Source organism: Rhinolophus sinicus, chromosome 7, assembly GCF_057876585.1.
Source record: "Rhinolophus sinicus isolate RSI-liver-muscle chromosome 7, RSI-T2T, whole genome shotgun sequence".
In the NCBI taxonomy this organism is placed as follows: domain Eukaryota; kingdom Metazoa; phylum Chordata; class Mammalia; order Chiroptera; family Rhinolophidae; genus Rhinolophus; species Rhinolophus sinicus.
Window position 1 is genome coordinate 37019366 of NC_142507.1, and position 20529 is coordinate 37039894.

At 40.9% G+C, this 20529-nt stretch overlaps 1 protein-coding gene across 3 annotated transcripts in view; it reads left to right on the forward strand.

Moving 5' to 3' along the window:
• Positions 1-1680: 1680 nt before the first annotated feature.
• CDC14A (cell division cycle 14A) overlaps positions 1681-20529 on the forward strand; it is a 134983-nt gene continuing 116134 nt past the window's right edge. For 2 of the 3 annotated variants that reach the window (XM_074318476.2, XM_088799461.1), the window contains exons 1-3: positions 1695-2190; positions 2988-3078; positions 20137-20212. In XM_074318476.2, coding sequence (XP_074174577.2) covers positions 2142-2190; positions 2988-3078; positions 20137-20212 — 216 coding nt within the window. In that variant the 5' untranslated portion in view covers positions 1695-2141. Of the gene's footprint in view, positions 2191-2987; positions 3079-20136; positions 20213-20529 lie in introns of all 3 variants that reach the window. The other variant, XM_019747037.3, reaches the window with a different exon arrangement.

The following is a 20529-nucleotide window of genomic DNA, read 5'->3' on the forward strand; positions in this document are numbered from 1 at the left end:
AGATTTGGGGGAATAAATAAATTCACCTAATTGTATGAGTGTGGACAATGTGTTTTGAGAGATGCTTCTTTTAGAACTTTATAACCATGGCCAGTGACCTGTAAAACATGGACTGCATCTCAACAGAGTGGGAACCCTCATTACAACTCATCCTTTTAGGACTTTTACAGTTTTAAAAACTCTTTTGAGATAATTTTTCCTAATGTGAAGATGACGGGATTGTAGGAGGTGATCTTTAGTGATTCTTCCAGCTTTAAATTCGTATAGTTCTGGCCTTAGAGTTTAAAGATCAGGATAAGTTTTTCTTTTTACTATCCTACAAGGGCATGTTCGATTGGAATTACTGAGATATTCCGAATATTTTTCTTAATGTCGAAGAAATATTCGTCTATTATTTTCTGTGTCGGTTTAGCTTTTTGGATAGCCAGCAAAGCTGCCTAAGGGGCAAAGACCAACGATGTGAGCTTGACTCGCCGACCTCCGAGCGCTCCTCCCAAATCAGGGAATCGATTCTTGACTCGTGCGCCCCCTTTCTTCCCAACGGGTAAACTGGCCACCGCGAATCCCCTAGCGGGGGCCAGTCCCTGTTTCTGGAGGAACCACTCAGAGCGCATGCTCTTCTGATGATAGGTCTGGAGCGCCATTTTCATATCGAAGAGTCGGCCCTCTAATTAGGCACGTCCTTTGGACACCCAACATTAAAGTTGTTCAGACAGTACAAGATGCTTCACAGAAACAAACCTCTTTGAGAGGATTCACTCCCTGCAGCGCTTCAACCGGGACGACGTAAAGAAATTGTTTTGTGTTAATTTGCCCCGTGGACAAGGGGCTCTCTCCTCTGCCCCTCTTCTTGCCCCTTCTCTCCCCTTCCCTCCCCCGGGGTGGCCTCGTCTTCCCTCCCAACCCCCCCACCCCCATTTCCCCACCCCCCGCTGGACCAGAGCAATATGAAGGTTAGGCGTTTGTGATGATTTTTACGCCCAGTGGCGGCGGATCGTACGTGGGAAACCGGATGGGAACGTTTTCCCCCCTGAGAACAAAGCACAAGTTATATCAGAGTCCAGTATGTATAGAGGGAACCAGTACGAGTTCTTTTGAGCTAGGAGGTAGCGCTTTGTTTTTCATTTTATTTTTTATAAAAAGGGATGCATCAGAGGTGGGGATGGGGATTGCTTGAAAGCTTAGCTAGAGGTAAGGCAGGGCACCGAGAGCTGAGGTCCTTAAGAGTGTGTGTGCGTGTGTGCAAGAGGTTAGAAGAACGTGGGTGAGTGGGGCGCGAGCGAGAGAATGGGAGGCAGAGATGAAAAATCTGGAGTGGGTGCAGAAAAGGAAGGGACGCCGGCACATCCTTGATAGTGGCCGCAGCGCCCTGCAGGCGATCCATTCCCCACTCCACCGTTTCATTCATAAGTTTGTCTGGAGGCCCCGCCCGGCTTTTGCGACCCGAGGGCCCCGCTTCCTGTACCGCAATTGGTGGACCGCAACAAAGCCTTAGCAACCGGCTCTTGGCGACCCGCGCGGCGCCTGGTAACGGGTGCGGGCCGCACTGAGAAAGGAGAGGGGCTGTCCCTTTAAGGGATGGCCGCGGAGCCGTGAAAGTGGAGGGGGCTGAGGGAGGGCGGGGAGAAAGGTCTGGGGGCGGACCCAAGGGGAGGAGGAGGAGGAAGAGTTGCTGCTGAAAGGAGGTGGCGAAGGAGGAGCCCGAGCAGCTGCTGCCAGCCGGCGGGCACCAGAGTCCTGCCTGCTGCCGCACGAGTAGCCACGGGCGCGATTGGGGCCAGACGTCTGCTCCTCCATGATCACTTGGGGAGCCGGGAGAAGACTGTGCCCGGCCGTGAGAGCTGGTCTGCGTTTCCCAGGCGGCGGAGCACCAGCAACAGCCGGGTCGGAATCCGAGCGGCCACAGCCCGGGGCGTGTGCGCCCCGCGCGGAGCGGGCTCGAGTTCCCCACGGAATGTCCCCGGGGCGCCCGGCGCTCTGACCCCCCAGCCGCCTCCGCCGTCGGCGCCTGCTGCCTCTCGCTGTCCAGCTCGGTGTTCTGGACTGCAAGCTCCCCAGCTCCTGGGCAGTGGGGAAGTCCCCGGGGGCGGGTGACCTCAGCTGGCCACGACCCACCCTCCCCCGTGCGTATCTCGTTTAAGATGGCAGCGGAGTCAGGGGAACTAATCGGGGCTTGCGAGTTCATGAAAGGTGAGGAGCAGCTGCCCCGCCTCCTCCAACCCTCCTTCGCCCCCAACACTTCACTTCTCGCCCCTACGTCCCAGCCACTGCCCCTGGTTTCTCCCGGGAACCCTAGTGTCCTGCAGCCGCTGCGCGCGCTCTCAGCCCCTCTTACTACTATCCTGTCCCCGAGGACCCCCTGCTTCCGGCTTCTCTTGTCTTTCTTGCGTCCCTCCTTCCCTCTGCAGCTCCCTTGGATGGCCTCCCCACCGGTTCTTGGGACACCACCAGCTTCTGCCGCGCTTCTGCACGCAGAAGCTCGTGGGGACTCTGCTCGGGGTGATCTTTTAGGTCCCCTTTATCTTATACTCACTTGCTGGCCTCGGTTTTCAGGACATCCCCCAATCACACCCCGCTGTCTCTCCTCCCTGCCTTTTCTTGAGGTCTCTGGAGCTGCAGGGGAAGGCTCGCCTCTCTATTTCTCTTCCGCAACGGCTGAGGGCTGGAGATTTCTGAACCAAACTTGCATCTCCAGTTCTACCGCTACCCCCAGCTTCTGTCAGCTCCGACTGGTTAGAAACAAGGGAGATGTGGGAGCTATGCCCCCCACCGAGTCCCTCAGTCAGGTCCTATTCTTGCCTCTCTAACTGTTGTGCGCTGGGGTCTCTTTCTGAAAGAGATCAGGTTTCTGCGAGAATTCGTGTTAATGGCTCTTTATATAATGGGTAGCAGTTGTTATTTTGATCTTTTAAGTATTATCACCACCCTTACCCCCAGCTTCCCTACTTCTCATATGTTTTTTCCCATCTTTTAAACTTGTCTTTCAGATCGGTTATATTTTGCTACTTTAAGGAATAGACCAAAAAGCACAGTAAATACCCACTATTTCTCCATCGATGAGGAGCTGGTCTATGAAAAGTAAGTTTCTATTTTGTTTTTTTTCTCAACCATTTAGCTTGTTCGCTCTTTGGTGAGGAAACGCTATGCACCTTTAAGGCAGTTTTATTCACTTTCCCCCAATGGTGCAAGTTAACTACCAGTTTTTTAAGGCTCAGGTGCTTGGGGAAAGGATACAGGGAAAGTTAACATAATATGAACCTGTCAACACCTCAGTCCTTTTAGACCTCTATCTATATTAGTTCTTACCACCACAACAGACTGAAACTGGATTCCTAACACTCCCAGAGCAGGACCCTGGAGACACACAACGCCCTTGCCAGACTCTTAATGGCCTATGAATCAGTCACTGAGTGTTTATGGAGCACCCACAGAGTCCAGGACAGTGTGTGTATTACAGATGCTTCAGCTTTACAGTTCGCAAGTCTTTTGTTGTCTCTCAGGATGTTTTTTGTTTGTGTAGCTCTTGTTTTGGAAAGTGGGACACATTTATCTGGAGATAGCTGTATTTAAATCCTATCTATGAGTAAGATTTTACCTGTATGAAAAAATCCTAAGTTATTTTTTTTTTTGGTGCTCCAAACTTCACAGTGTTATTTCCTTTGCCTTTGAGGAATGGTATAGGCGTGCTGATTTACTCTCTTTGGTTACTTTGCTTCTGTGGGATTAGGATTTGAGAGGGTAAGATAAGAGTGTGGAACTCTTTTCTGTGAAGGATCATTAGTCTACAGGAAAAAGATATCTTAATAAGTTAAGAAAGTAAAAGTTTAATTAGAGATAAATCTCTGTTTAATAAAAGCAACAAATAAGGAATCAGAAGTCTGATTATGTCCTTTTATTAAAAGAGCTAGTGTTACAGAGTTTAATATACTCTAACTTTGACATTTAATTTTACTTTCTTGTAGTCTTACCTAATCTGCAATTAAATGAACATAATTACATGAGCCATAGTCACTCTAGTAAATTTCTTAGCACTTGACCTGTTAAATGAGATTTGGGCAGTTCTGCCTAAGGATTTGTAGGTACCACCAGGCATTCATGCAAAGAGTGAGAGAATTCTCGACCTTCAAGACCACATGTTTCATTTGAGGGAAAACAATCTTTAGTTGTCACTTCATCATAGGGATTCTTGAATCTGATGTCTTCAGGACATTTCTTAGTGGAGCTGGGAGTAGGGTGCTTCTTGAATGGCTGAAATGAAAGTGGGAATGAAAGAGCCCTTTGCTGCCGCTCATGAATGCCCAGAGTTCCTGTAGCAAAGAGGTCTCTACCCCGGTGTCAGGTTACAGCTCTCCTAGACTGAATGGAGTAAAGTGTGGCCAGTTCCCTGACCCCACGTACCTGGATGATGTCACTGCCTGTGGTATTTATTGAGTGTTCACTCTATTGTTGGGGATGTGCATTGTTGTGGCTTTCTTTTGGTGAGTTTAGGGTTTGGGGACCTCTCGTGAGTCTGAGGGTAGGAGCTGTATGTGCCATTATGTTTAATTCTGCAGTGACTGATGTGCCAGAGGTTGTTCGTGTGTTTCTGAACAAGCTCCAGTCACCGAGGTCTGAATTGCTTTTCTTGGGATTGCGCGATGGTAGATCTAGCAGGAAATTACATTTAGCCAATTAAACACAGTGCTCAATGGTTTTTGGATTCTAGTATTGATAGATAAGGAACATTTTTGGTGTGACTTTGATGTTGGCATTTTAGGATGGGGCTACAAATCACTTTCCTCTTAGATTTATTCTACTGTGTTTCTGGTGTCTTGTGAAGAAAGACTTGCCAGAGAGACCATCCAACCTATATTGTGAGTTTTGATATCACTTGGAACTATGATGAGGGCTCCAGTATGGGCAGAGCATTTCGTTTGGACTTGCCCAGCTACCATACCACAGAGGTGGCTATGGTTCTGATCACCCACAAATCCATCTTTCTTGTTACCCCAAAATATTACAGGGGGCTAGATGATATAGAGAATACAATGATGATGGATACACATACTACCTTCAAGGAGCTCTAAGGCTCGAGGGAGAATGACATGACCGGAATTAGAGGCATAGAAAAGATAACTGCTGTAAGAGAAACATGACCCCTGTGCTAGGAGGAATTCATAGGCAGGTGGGAACACATCTAAGTGAGGGTTCAGAAAAAGCTTCATGGACGAGTTCAAGTTGGCTTGAAGGTGAGACAGAGTCTTATCAGGCAGAGATGTGAGAGGAAAGGTCCCAGAAATGAGAAGAGCAAGGATAAGGAGGGGGGCTCTGTCCCCCAGGTAGCCTACAGACCATAGGAGGATGGCAGTCTGAAGCTGAAAGGTCAGTTGAGGACAGATTGAATGCCAGGGCAAGGGACCACGGTGTCCTTAGAATGCCATGGGACTTTCTTGAAAGCTTTGGGGCAGGCCATGGAATGACTAGTCTGTGCCAACTGCAAGTAATGGCAAACATTTAAATGCATGCCAGATGCTGTTCCAGGAGCTCCACAACTATTAATTCATTTTATTTTCACAACAGTCCTATGAAGCAGGTACTCGGATCATCCCTAGTGTGCAAATGATGAGAGGAAGGCACAGAGAGGTTAGGTAACTTGCCCAAACTCACAGAAGTAAGAAGTAACCAAGCTGGAATATGAAACCAAGCCCTCTGGTTTTGGAGTACATACATCCTTTCTCAAAAATTAGTATGATAGCATCATGTAAGATGATTAGACAGGAGGTAGAAGCCGACTTAGAAAAATTCTAGAATGTTTAGGGGCAAGAAATAAGTGCCTAGATTAGGATTGGCAGTAATGGTAGTGGAAAGAAGAGAGCTGAATCCATGTGACGTGGTAACAGATCGGGTGGGTGGGTTGGTGGGGTGCTGAGGGAAAAGAGGAGTCAAAGAACTCCTTAAGACAGCGTGGGTCATGGTGAGCCTACTGGAGCCATTAAGTGAAACAGGCAGTAGGGCAGAAAGATTGGCTTTAGTGGGGAGATGAGACATTCCATTTGGGTTAGGTTGAACTTAAGGAATTTAAGGGATATCACATACATTTGAAGTTCTTGAGTTTGCAAGTTTTCCCCAAAGAGATGATAATGCTGTGAGAATGATGGGATGTCTGGGGAGAAAGTGAAGACATCAAGGTGTTTTTCATAGGCGGGGCCAAGGTGAAAGGAGAAAGGGAGCGAGGTGCGAATAAGCCGCCAAAGACGTGGACAAACACTGGAGGAGAGAGAGGACAGTGGAGAGGGACAGAAGCAGTGGAATCCATCTCATCAGCTCCACTTTTGAGAAGTTTATGAGAGACTGCAAAGCCCTTAGAAAGACATGTAGTAACGTGGCTTCTATCTGTGGAGGATGGCTTGTGGCGAGAACAGTCTTGACTGTCATAATGTACAAGTCTAGGGAAAGGAATATATTAATGTACATGGTCACACAGGGCCTTGTTCAGCCCTGTTCCTGTATACTTATTTGCAAAATGTATAAATGAATGAATGCTGCTTTTCTGGCTAAATTATTACCTTGGAAATGCAACTATTATTTTTGAATCAAGAAGTAGGCTCTAAATATTAGGCTGTGGGTATTCTGGATACAGCTATACTTTGTGCAGATTTTTATTTAGTTATAAAAGGGCGATAGCGCTCCATGAATGAAGAGGCAACCTACTGAGAAGCCGGTGGAGAAAATTTAACGAAGTGGCCTCATGAGGTAATGCTGTTTATTAGAAATGAAAGTCTGAATTTTCTGCTTGATTTACAAATAGAACTTAATGTTAGCAGAAAGGTCTGAGCAGTCTTAGTAAAATGTGGTTGATAAGAAAGCATACGTTTGTCTTTGGGTTATGATTTCATAGATCAGAATTAAAATCCGAGTATAGGCTAACACACTTGTGGGACAAAAATAGCCCATAAAAAGGGAGCCTTTCACAGATTTATCTGTCTTTGGTTAAGCTACAAATAATGCACAACTTGGTTTTGGAATTGGGCCCCGTAATCCAAATACAGGCTTACTTTTAGAAACTTGGCTCAAATTTTTTTGGCTCAAAAGTTAGCAAAATGAAATATGACAGTTGTTATAACCTTTGTATGCCCCTCCTAATGGTGACGATGGTGTAGGGTTATTAATGCCCAGTTTGCTGTAGAGGGTCTTCATTTTCAGTCTTGTTCATTTTCATTTCTTGTGTTTGCAAAGGAAGGGTACTGAAAATGCAGGAGAGAAGGCTTCATGGGCATACTCTACAGACTGAATACTGAGCAGTTTCTGTAGTGATTTGAAGAATTTTACCAACTGTTTTAACATGGAAGAATGAGCAGCCTCTAATGAGGACTAATTAGCTAACTTGAAGATTTAAATAATTTACAACATTCAACTTTCATTTAAACTGTATTGAAGCAGCCTGATATGAATGACACTGGGAACTTTTGGATAATTTATAGAGGAATGATTTCTTTTATGTAGTCTGTAGCATAAGTTTGAGTCAAAATGTGAACGTAGGGCATCGTTGAAACACAGAAAAACTTCTCTTGCCTGGAAATATTATATTTGTGGGAATGGAGTATTTAGGTTAGATGAAAGTGAGAAGAAATCTTTTCATTTTTTATTTCAAATTTAATATGTAGCAAGTAGGTTAATTTAATGGAAAGGTGAATGCCACTTAAGCGCATGTACACATATATATGATCTTATAGAGCCGTAGGGTCATCATTTATTACCTCAGCTCTCATTATAAATTGTTATGGTATAGACAGAAGAGATCTGGTTGAATTCAGAGACAAATTTCATTATGGGAATATAAATAACAACTAACATTTATAATCCTGTGCCAGGCAGCGTTCTATGTGCTTTACACACATTAACTCAGTTAATCTTCAGAACAACTCTAAGAGTTAGGTGCTATTATTATCACCACTTCACAGTTGAGGAAACTGAGGTCTTGAGAGGGTAAATAGTGCCTAAAGTCATTGAGCCTAGTAAGTTGCTGAACCTGGATTCAAGCCACAGGCAGTGGGCCCTGGAGTTCATGCTCTTATGCTTCTAGCAAGTTCCCAGTTGTCCTGAGCCTGCTGGGGGTGGGGTGAAGAGGGGTGGGGAGGTGCACAACCATCCTTGCCTCTCCCTGATGCTCTTGGTCCCTCTACCTTGGGTAGTGATGGCTATGATAAGAAATGTACCACTGACAGTGTGTGCACAGACTTTATGTCTAGGTGGTAATTAAAATGTTTTGTTTTGAATGTGTGGTGGTAATTAAAATGTTTTTCTTCCCCACAATTCCACTTTTGTGGGTGTAATTTTACTCTTTCTCCTTTCAGTGGACTGCCAAAAAAAAAAGAGAGCGAGAGGAAATTAATTGAGTTAATTATCATTATATATTAACAGGAGATAGATGAATTAACAGGAGATAAATGAAAACAAAAGCCCAGTTTTATAAGCCTATGAAAACCGCTTTTGCAGGTTGTCTGGTGAAATGTTCTTGCTACTTAACTAGTGTAACTTAACATTTAATGGTTTTTCTATAGAATTCACCTAAAAACTCAGAAAATTCTTTAGATTTTAAAAGATGATAGGTTTATACTTTCTTACCCCTTCTTCCATTCTAACCTTGCAAAAATAACCCAGTATTTTTCCCGACCACTTTTTTTCATGCTCTGTTTTGAACACCTGAGTTTTAGGTGTGTGCTTGTGTTAAGTGTATACTTGTGCATATAACCAACAGTACTACATAATATACATGATGAGGAAATGGACATAACTGTATACATTCACCAGTCAGTTCTCAAATGTGTGACCCACTAGAGTCAAATTTTACTTTCTAGATCTTGATTAATTTAAATACTTGCTGTTTTGACCTCCTAGGCATTCACTGTGGGTAGTGGGTCACTCATCTTCATAAGGACAAATTGTTATTCAGTTCTTTCAGTGTGCTTGAGATAAGCCTGGTGAATAGTGCAAAATTTAACCGAGGTGCTAGGGACTCAGTTAAAAGAGGGCGAGTCTTAATCAGGCAGCCTGAGAGAGAGACCAATGGGCTGAGGGGAGTCCAGCAGGGGAGCTGTCCACAGGCCAAGCTCTGCGCCAAGTCACCACAGGGCGGCTTATTTTGTTTGAAGTAAGTTCCTAAGACATCAGATGTTCTCATTTGTAAGTTCATAAACACATTCCAAAGCCAAAAGTAAATGACGTACTTAGCCACAGCTTAGTATACCTTGGTGATTAAGGAAAGAAAGAAAAAGACAATACATTTTTATGGGAAATGAAAAAAGCATAACTTAAAACTTACAAGTGGTTGAAAACTGCTATAGAAGAAACTAACATTAAGATGGGATAGACTTTGGTACAGGGCACTGTGCTAATGCTTTGGGGACACGCAAATACAGAAAGAAGGAAGTGAACACAAATACAGTGCAGGGCAGTAGATGACAAACACTGCAAATGTATGTATTAAGAATCCAAGAAAGGAAGAGATTGTCACTTACTGCCCAGGGTGATAAAGACTTCATGGAGTGATGTTTGAACTAGCTTTCGAAGGGTGTGTAAGAGCAAAGAGTATGTTTTATGATCTCTGTGAGGACAAGTACTACCTGGTTTTGCTTTCCACTGTGTCCCTACAACCCGGTACAGAGCCTGGCAGAGAGATAGGTGGTGCTCGGGCAATTTTAGCTGAGTGAGTGAGTGAAGGATGAGGATAGAAAAAAAGAAGAGATTTCAGTGTTTGGGAATCGCTAGATACTGTTAGGTGAGGAGAAATATTTGAATGCAGAAAGGCCACAGGTCAGATTGGCAATGTAGTGGACTGGGTTGTGGGAAGCTTTTGGATCTCAGCTCTACAGGTTTATGAATGACAGAGGGACTGCTCAGAGCTGTGCTTTATGACAATACCTCCATGGATGGGAGGTGAGGTCTGTTCTGTTAGCCTGTGGCAGGATTAGATTAGGGTTGTAGCAATTGGAACAGAAATGTCAGATGTTGGAGGGGCTAGAAAGTGCGGATTGACTGTATTTGGGACTGACCAGATGAGATGGTGGGGGGAGGAACTGAAGATAAGTTCAAGATTTCTGGTTCAGGTGATCGGGAGAAAGTGACACTTTAAAGTAGGCCATGTATGTAAATCAGAAGGAGGAGCTACCTTTTTGTTGCTTTGTTTTATTTTTGGTGTGGGGAGACAGTAAAAAGGGGCGTCTGTAATAAAAGTAAAAGAGGATCTTTGTCTTGTGTGATCTTTAAGCAGAAAATACACAATGCCTGTCCTGGATATTTAGATATTTACTTGTTTACAATCTAAAGAGGTGTGTTGGAAGGGAGATGCATCGGAAGGCTGATCTCAAGTTCCTTTCTGGCTCACTGATTTGAATTGTCCTTTCTACACTTAAGTGTGGAATTCATGGTTTCTTTAAAATAATTTTTTAAGCTTTAGTTTCAATTTACTTAAAAAAACGTTGACTTTACCAAACAACTAAATATTTCTAGGACCACCAAAGAACCATACAAAATATTGCTCTGTTTATTGAATGGATATAATATTTCCAGTCCTCAACAACTTGGAAACATCTGGTAAATGATCAGAATTATTTGCAATTGACAGTGACTTCTTTATAGAAAATAGTTTGTGTGAGCTATAGTTTTTAAATAAAAGGTTGCATTTATTTATTAATTTAATATTTTGGACTTAAAGATGTTCAAATCCGATTGATAAATAAGAATTTCCTAGTTTGGACTTGTTCTTTTGCTATAAAATTTAATTTTCTTTTGAGAACCAGAAAAGATGCTTTATTTCTGCTCTCCTTGATGTATATAGTCCAGTCATAAATTTACCCAGTTTTGTCTGGGACTGTGGCATTTTAGTGAGGCACCTTCCACAAAGATTTGGAAAATCACATCTTGAAATATTAAAGCGTATTTCAAATATTCAAATATTAAAAACTTCAGAATCAAATATCAAAGTTTTATAATTTATGGAAACCTTTTGAAAATAAATCTATATTTCTACCTTCTTAAAGAAGTTACTGATTAGCTTTTTTTCTGTGATACTCAGACTACTATTATGAATACAGTGGTTGTATAGTTTCACTGTAATTAAGGATAGTTTTAGGGGCTCCTGAGGAATAAAAGACCCTCTGCTTATGTAGCACACGGTTCCTGTTTGCTAAGCATCTTATATCTTTTAATGGTTTTATTTTATTGTCAGTTTTTATTGATGACTAACTACAGTAGTCCCCCTTTTCTGTGGTTTCACTTTCCTTGATTTCAGTTACCTATGGTGATATTAAATGGAAAATATTAAATGGAGAATTCCAGAAATAAATAATTGATAAATTTTAAATTTCTCACTATTCTGTGTAGAATGATGAAATCTAGTGCCATCCTGCTCTGTCCTGACAGGGACGAGAATCATCCCTTTGCCCAGTGTATCCAGGTTGTATACGCTACCTGTCCATTAGTCACTTAGTAGCCATTTCAGTTTTCAGGCCGACTGTCGCAGTATCATAGTGCTTGTGTTCTAGTAACCCTTATTTTACTTAATAATGGTCCCAAAGCCATTCATAAAACTTTTATTACAGTATGTTGTTATAATTGTTGTTAATGTCTTACTGTGCCTAATTTATAAATTAAACTTTATCCTAGGTATGTGCACATAGGAAAAAACAGTATGCGTAGGGTTCGGTACGACTCACGGTTTCAGGCATCCACTGGGCATCTTGGAACATATCCCCTGCAGACAAGGGACTACTGTACTATGAGCACGTGTATTACTGTACGATGACTTTGTAGGTGCTGCTTGCTGTCAGCTTAGCTTTTGACATTACTGTCAATGTAGCAGCCACTGATGGGTGCCTCCTCCCTCCGATCTGTCTGATGAGTCTGATATACTATGGGCATAGAAACCAGACATCACATTTCATTAGCCTTTGGTACAAAATAAGACTAAGTATACTCTGAGTGAGACTGAGACTCTCTTATAAACATAGCTAAAGGGCATGGGTTTCATGGCAAGCATTAGAAGAAACAATATGACTTTGTTTTATGGCTTACTTGTTATTCTTCCTTATATTCCCGATTGAGATTTCTGAACTGGGGCTCCTTGTATAACTGATTTCTTATTCAATATATTTCCCTTCCTTTTAAGAGAATGTGGAATTAATAAAGCATTTTCATTAGCCCTGGTGGTCAAATCATGGAGTCTCTGCAGCTGAATTAATCTGAAATCTTCAAAACATTTAATTTTTTTTCTAAGGGTGAGATAAAACAATTTACAAAGATCTCTTCTAGGAATCTGTGAGTGGTGGGCTGGTAATATAGTGCCTTTCCTGTTCAGCCAAACCCTTCACTAGAGTCAGATGTTGTGTTTTGTTCCACGTGCCCTACAGCAGATTGCTGACAGCTCTAGAAACCCCCAAAGTAAAGGTTTAGGATGATTTTAACTCTGCAAAACTCTCAGAATTGAGGGGCTCCTATGAAGAGAAAAGGATTTGGGGTGATGTCTAGTTGGGGTAAGCCTTTTTAGATTGGGGTTATTTCTGGAGCAGGCCACATTTGGAACAAGCCAGTAATAAAGATGCAGGACTGACGGTGGGCATGGGGTGCTCCTAGCCTTTCCGGGCATTAGAGGTGGACGATGTCACTGTTCCCCTTTCCCTTACTCTCTCTTCCTTCTTAGGTCATTCTTGCCAATTTTGTCTATTTAGTCTTATTTTGTCCGCTAAGCTAGTATAATGTGATATCTGAGATCTCCCCATGTTTAACCTGGTGTATATTTAGAAGGATTCAGTGGAAGAGGTAGTATTTTTGCAGTCTCAACATTTCCTTCATTCATTTACTCAATCGTCTCTGTGGCAGGTGTTAGGGATATAATAGTGAGCAAATTTTAGCCCAGCCCTGTTCTTCTGGAGCTTATAGTCTAGTAGGTTGTAGGGAGGATATTATTGAAATATTCAGACATAGGATTATTTGTAAGTGCTCTGAAGGAAAGACCTATAATTCTTTGGAAGCACCTAATACCAGGAGCCTGGCCTGCAGGTTGCAGTAGCAGAGGTAGGATTGGGGGGTGGGGGGGATCATGCAAGAATTCCCTTATAGAGCTGAGACCTAAACACTAAGTATATATTACCTAGGCCAGGGAGGGTAAGGTGCAAAAGGCCGGAGACAAGAACTAAAAGAAATTGCTTGGCTGGAGCTTACTAGTAAAAAAATGGGAATGGTGCAAAATGAGTCCCCAAAAAGAGGAGAGTAGGGGATTTACCACCCTGGGTCTCACAGGTAAATTTTAGGGTTTTGGTTTTAATTCCAAGAGCTTAAGACAGGTAATGTGGTCATCGCTGGGTTTTAGGGTAATTATTTTCCTTTTCAGAGCCTCAGTTGCTTTACGAAATGTGAGGAAGGCTGGTCTTTTATATACAGGGGATCGGTCATCATTTGTTTTCTTTCAAAGTCATGTTTATGCTGCATAGCCTCTTGCCTTCAGCACCTGCCATTCAAAAAAAGGGGTTAATTTTCACTGCTTGAGAACATTTCTGTGGGAGTGGATTTTAATCTTATCAGTACATTCCTGAAATCTCCTTTTGTTTTCTTTAATCTGAGTCTCGAAAGGGGTTGTTATTAATTGACTTGCTTCAAAGAGAGAAGTCACAGAATTAGTACAGACCCTGATGCTGGAAGGTTCCTTGGTACCATCTGGTCTGTTGTTCGGCTTTTAAGGCGAAGTGGCAACCCTAACCCATTTTACAGAAGTAGCAGCTGAAGCCTTATGTGGCCCTGCTACTTGCCCCAGGTTAAGAAATATCTAAACCTGTAGAAAATTTTTGTAACAATTTATTTGAGCCAAACTGATGACAATTGCTGGGAAGCAAGATGTCAAATTCTCTGGATAATGACAGTTTTGCAGTTTTTTTTTAATGCTTTGAAGTTAAGGAGGGAACTAAGGAAGATCACATGAGGGTGGGAGAAAGCAAGGTGGGGATTGGATTATGTGCCCTCTTGGGGTGGTCACGGTTTATTTCAAAGGTGTGTTAAACTAGATGCACAAAAACAATGGACAGGTATTTCCTAAGGCAAAGATAAACCTTTTACTAAAAAGTTATATGCCTGGGCATGACTACCCACCATAACCTGCCAGGTTAGGAGTTTACGTGAGGTTACTTTGTGTAGAACCCCTTTGTCATCCACAGCACTGAGTGGAGAAGGGTTCCTCATTCTCCTGGTGTTATGTACCTGGACTGTCCCCGAAACCTAAATAATGTACCAAAGGACAGGAGTGAGAGTTGATATGGGGGTTCTCTCCTTCCTTTGTGATCTCGACAAGTGTCAAACTTTATGTAGGTAAGTAAATAGTAATATTAAGCGCGCCCTGCCTTACAAAGCTGCTTTCTGGTCTGTTTGTCCTCCAGCTGAGCAGGAAGCATAGTGAATTTCAGGGAGAAAGCTGTGAGGTTCTTCCTCTTTGCCCAGGAGACACTCTGAGGGAAATGCCTTCTGTAACCAGACCCAACATCTTGAGAGGACAGAATGCTTCAAATAGGGCGAGTAGCCCTTGAGAAACATTTGAACTGTTGGATGGGTTGTCCAATATGGATAACTAGAGTCATAGACTCTCTAGACTCTATGATATGATGTATATATAATTGCATATGATAATATATGTAATAGTCTATAGTATATGTTATAATATATAATAGTCTGTAATATATATAATAGCCAGAAATGTCATGTGATATATGATATGACATGACATGACATAATATAACATAATATAATATAACATAATATATCAGGAAAGAACTTTCGAAGCCATCGAGTTCAGCAGCTTCATTTGATAGATAAGGACATGTAATCTCAGAAAGGCTAAGACACCAGTTCACGCACATTGAGTGATTGAGTTGGGACTAGACCCCCTTGCTTCCCAGTGGTTTTTAGTTTTCCATCAGATTCTATGTGACTGGTGTGGGACTGGGAAGCTTCTTAGATGAGCAGTCTCTCTTCCCTAGGAAGTCAACGTCAATGTGACTGTGGTTTGTCATGTGTTAAGAGCTTGAGCAAAAACTTGGACTGTACTTTGATCTTAGATTGGTGTTTGCTGAGCAACAGAGGCGTTTTTGAAATTTGTGGTCACAATTTTGTTGAATGAGTGAATATTGCTTGGAATGTATCTTTTTGCTGAGGAGTTGAAAATTTTCAGGTGAAACTTTTGATATGTAAAATAAGGTATAACAATGTTTTATGCCACGATTCCTCTGGGAATGGACCACTTAAATTAGAGTGTGCTTGAAAAACCGAACACAAAATAATGGGACATCATAAACTTCATAAATCTTGTGTGAAGAGCTAGACATGCTGGGTGTAAGAAAAAGGGCCCTAGGCCCAACTTCTATTTCCCTTCAAATCTGTAGGATCAGCACTGTGGGTAGCAGGTGACCCTGTGGGTAGTGGGTGACCTGGAAAAACGTTTGTTCTCATCCTTGGGTTTCCATTTATTTGTGTTCCCAGAAGGAGATGACCCCCCTTCTGTTTCCTCCCTTCCCCACTTGCAAAGCTCTAATTCTTTTAATTTCTTTCCTACAGAATTTGATTTTGGATATTTATACTTACTGAATTAAAAGAGAAATTGACTGATTTTTCACTTAGTAATTCATGAGTTTTGTTCTAGTGATTGATCAATAATTTGCCAACCTTACAAGAAGAAATTTACAAATTGGTAAGGGAGATTCATTCATTTGTTCATTCGCTTATTCATCTGGAGGGAAAGCAGAGGGAACTCTGAAATAATCAAATAATATCTGTGGCTTTCCTGCCCAAAAGAGACCAGATCCCCCTTTTCCCCTTTACCCAAGAAAAAGTGGGGGCCCTTGCTTGGCTGTGGCTCATCCTGGGAATTGCCAGCACGGAGAAAACACTCCAATGTAATTAACTTCAGGGTTAGGAGCCCACTTAGCCCTCAGGTTTCTTTGTTATTTCTTTTCGCTTATCTCTGCCATTTCTCCTCCCCTTCTCACTCTCCCCAGATTGATGACCTTCCATTTTTCCTCTTCTACCCTGAGTCCAGTTCTTTCATTCTCCTGCTTTGGTTCCAAGTTGCCCAAGTACATATTTTACACTTTCTACCACATTTGACTTATGTCAATTGGTATTAATTGATTTTTGTATTTTATTATTTCTCTCTAGCTAATGGTCTGCCTTATAAATGTATTTCCATTTCCTTCCCACTCTGTCTAGGAAGATTCTCGCGTAGAAGCATGTTCTTGGAAGGTGTCTTCTTTATTCATAGCACTTTATTATGCACAAAGTTAGTAATAACCCAGCAGGAGCTGAGCAACCATGACCATTTTTTCCCCAATGGTTTTGACATTTTCAGAAATGTATTTAGCTAGTTAGAAAACAATGTAGTTATATAAAACTATATTCTTATAAATACATACATATTTTTAGAGCTGTACATACTGTAGGAAAGGATATATAAAATGACCTAAAGATAAAATTTATTGACTTTATATTTGTCTGTGGCAATTCTGACATTTGAACATCCGTTCTAAATTGCTCTTGGCTGTGCAAAGGTTTTGATTGAATTTTTTAATGTGCCTTGAAGCCCACACCTCCTTTTGTTAAATATGAAAGCTAATCACTGAGTTTCAAGATATTGTGAGGTGGGAAACCCTATGGGTTAAGATCACTTGTCATTCATCTACCTTTAACCTGGTGCTGTGGCCAAGACAGGTGTTACCCTCCTCACGGTAGCTATCTGATGCTCTTAGAACAACCTGTTTCTTTGAGGGATATTAAAGGAGGATGGAGACTAGATCTTTTTCTGTTTTTCTACCTGTCCTTCTCTGTTCTAGTTCCCAAACTGGCTAATTGGAAATATGACCCCCTTGAACCGAAGGCGACAAGAATTACCAGGGCCTAATGTCACTGTTGGGAAGTGTGTGGGCCCTGAAGGGAAGAACATTGTCTTCAAACATTTTATCTCTACCTCACTCATGGTACTTGGCAATTTCTCTAGTATTTTATAGTTATTTTTGTTCCTATCTCATCTTTTCATCTTGATCATTGTCCATCAGTGCAGAACATTTTCTGCAATGACGGGAATGTTCTATATTTGGATTGTCCAGTTCGGTTGGTAGCCATTAGCCGCATGCAGCTCTCAAAGACTTGAAATGGGCTAGTATGATGGGAGAACTGAATTTTTAATTTATTGAACTTTAATTCATTTAAATTTAAATGGCCACATGTGGCTAGTGGCTACCACGTTGGAGGGAGCGTGCAGATCAACATAAGGACGGGGTCTGTATTTGATTTATTTTTTCCTGTTTTTTGGGAGTATACCAATTTATTTCCTGGTATTTGGTGAAATAGCTGTGTTTGTTAACCATGTTGCTTCCAAAGTTACACATGGCTAAGCTGACTATGTTGTTAGAAACTGTGCAGCTTTGAGTTTGTAATTGAAGTGGGCTTGTAATAGTTAGTATGAAACTGTTTAGAGGAACTGAATTCTTTCTGCTTTCCTGCAATTTGTTCAAAGTGAGTTTGAAAAGCTGAAGTAACCAGAACTGAAAATGCCGGATTAACCTTAAAATTCTATTTGTCAATCTTTATGGGTAAGTAGGAAAAAGCAAGGTATATTAGTCAAGCACATTGCTTCTGAAAACCCAAGGACGAGGAAATCTCTGTAATAGACACGAGGCTGCCTTAATCCATTGCCAGTAGGTGCTTATTTATAAATTTCATTTTGGTTCTTTTGAGTGGATTCTTGTTGACAGGTCGTGGACTGGTCAGTAATTTGGTATTACAGGCATAGTTCATTTGGCTTCATGGGCATTTTGTTTAACTTTAGAAATAAATCAAGAACTTTTTATTTCAAATTATTGCAAGGTTCCCTTTTTTTTTTTTTTTTCAACTCTGTGTTCTTCCTTTCATGAAGTCAGTGGGCAAGAACTGACAACTGAACAATTTTTGGTGTTACCTGGAATATAAGTTCCAAAATATTACCAACTTGCCTAATGCAAATAAAACGTACAAGTTTAATATTCTTTATTTATGTAAGGCAAATAGCTATTGGCAGATTTGATGTAGTGTAATGATATTAACTATGATTGTGTAATTTGGGTAGCAGAAAAATGAAATCAAATGGTTCCCTCAAAATAAAAGTTTTTTTGGGTTTTTTTTTTTTTGGAACTTGATATTTGGTAAATATATGGTCTAGGTTAAATTCAAATTGAGCATCAAAATATTAATAATGAAGACTTATTTGTTGAAGTTTTATATTATGAGCAGGACATTCTTCTAAGCATATAAGGTATAAGACACAGTCCCCAAGTGAGAGGCTTGCACTGCATTTGGGCAGGTAGGAACTACACTTGAGAAGATAATTCATAGTATGTGGCAGTATGTGTAGTGGGCAAAAAGAGTGGCTCGATGGTAAGTTCTGGGAACTTGAGAGAAGGGCATTGTTTTCTAAGGGTGGACTATAGGATGATTGGGCAAGGGAGAGAGCAAATTTAAATAGTAAAGATGTGAGATGAAGAGGATCTGGACTTTTGTTGCTAATGTAGGAATGGCAAAGGGAGGGAGAACTTAGAGTAGTAGCTTATTTGATATATGAAAATTAAATTAATATTTATTTGTTGCCCTACTGTGATTCAGAGTTTTGTGTCTGAGTGACGAGGAGAAGCAAAATGTTTTTAGTCTGGTGGGCTGATTTGAAGGGAAGATGGGTTGAGTTTTAGACATTCTGAGTTCCAGATAATGGAAAGACCTATGGATGTGAGGTCCAGCAGTTAATTGAAGATGGAAAAGATTGATGCTGGGTCTCAAGTTAGGAGCCATCTGTTTTCCATAGGGTTATCAGTTCAATTCAGGGCACTGGATGATCTGCAGACTGATGACTGTATCCTGGAGGTGTCAGCGGGTGGACAGACGGAGACAAGCCAGTGTGTCATGTGATAGAGAAAGTCCAAGGAGAATGAAACAAAGACCACTGGATTTAAGATACTAGAGAACTGAGAGCAATGTTTGAGTGGGATAGTTGGAATTGCAACCCAGAGTACACGAGCTTTATGATGAAGTAGGTGATAAATAAATAAAATCAGGAAGTATAGGCCATATACGTGTTATGTTCAAGTTGGTTCTTTCATTGGCTGTTTTTTAGTCTTTTACTTAAAGTCCTGGCAAGGAGATAAGAGAAGGTGGAACTCAAAACTGTCCAATGTTAAAAGGCTGGTTATAGTAATTGGAGGTCATTAGTAGGATGAAACCATTAGTTATTTGGATTACTATCAATCAGTTATATACTGACCCTTATTCCTGAAGATAATTGAAAAAATTTATTATTATTATTTGTATTCTTTAATATTTTTCAAACAAATGATGTTTCTTAATGTCACCTTAGGACCAAATCCCATCTCTTTTGATGTTTTTGGAGATGTTACAAAAAACAGGCATTAGAATGAAGAGAACAGAGAAATATCTTCCAAAATTGGTTGGAGGCTTTCTTTAACAACTTTCTACAACATCTACCAATTATAATCCTCAATCTTAATCTGATGGCATGCTTCTGCAGTTAGAAGGTTAGGAAGTTCATAAAACAAATGGTAAAATGTACAGTTTGAGGACCAACAATGCGCTTCAGAAATGTATCCATGAGTAATTTAAAGATTATAATTAATGTTCAAGTAATCGTAGACTAGGTAGAATAAAAATAATTTAAATATCAAAGTAGCATAGCCAAAAAGAAGGTAAGTACTGTTATAAGTTGTGTAGTTATATTAATTTCTCTCTGGTAGGAAAACCCAGTATTAATCCTGAATAATTTTTTGGGTTGTTGTTGGTTTATCTTTATTTGTTTAATTATTTTTTCTACGTATTTCTCTTTTTATTTAAATTCAGTTGGTATACAATTTTATATTAGTTTCCGGTGTATAATATAGTGACTGAACATTTATATACCCTACAATGTGATCACCTCACGAAGGCTAGTAATTATCTGTCACTATGCAAACATGTCACAATATTATTGACTGTATTTCTGAAGATAATTGAAATTTGATTGCAATTTTAGTGAAAATAAAAATAAGCATTGATGTTACTGAAAATTACATTTTTACTAACTACATTTTTTTCCTTAAATCTCAGTTTCTATGCAGATTTTGGACCTCTGAACTTGGCAATGGTGTACAGATACTGCTGTAAACTAAACAAGAAGCTAAAAGTGAGTATTGTGGTGATGTTTATATTTTGGTATTGTAAATTTGGACTGTGAGATCTGACCCGCAGAAGGGCTGTGCACACACCATTTATTTAGGGAATTTTGGTCTTCGGGAATTTATGTGAGCAGTTCAACCGGACATTGAAATTGATCCTACTGATTACCCCATAAAGGACATGTTAACCTCCTTCAGTTTTCAGGATGCATTGAAATATGAGCTGAATGAAGTCATTGGAATAGTGATCTAAGAAAGAAAGCACACATCCTTTCAGGTTGTCATTAATGAGTCTATCAAATTCCCTCCGGGGATGATTTTTCTG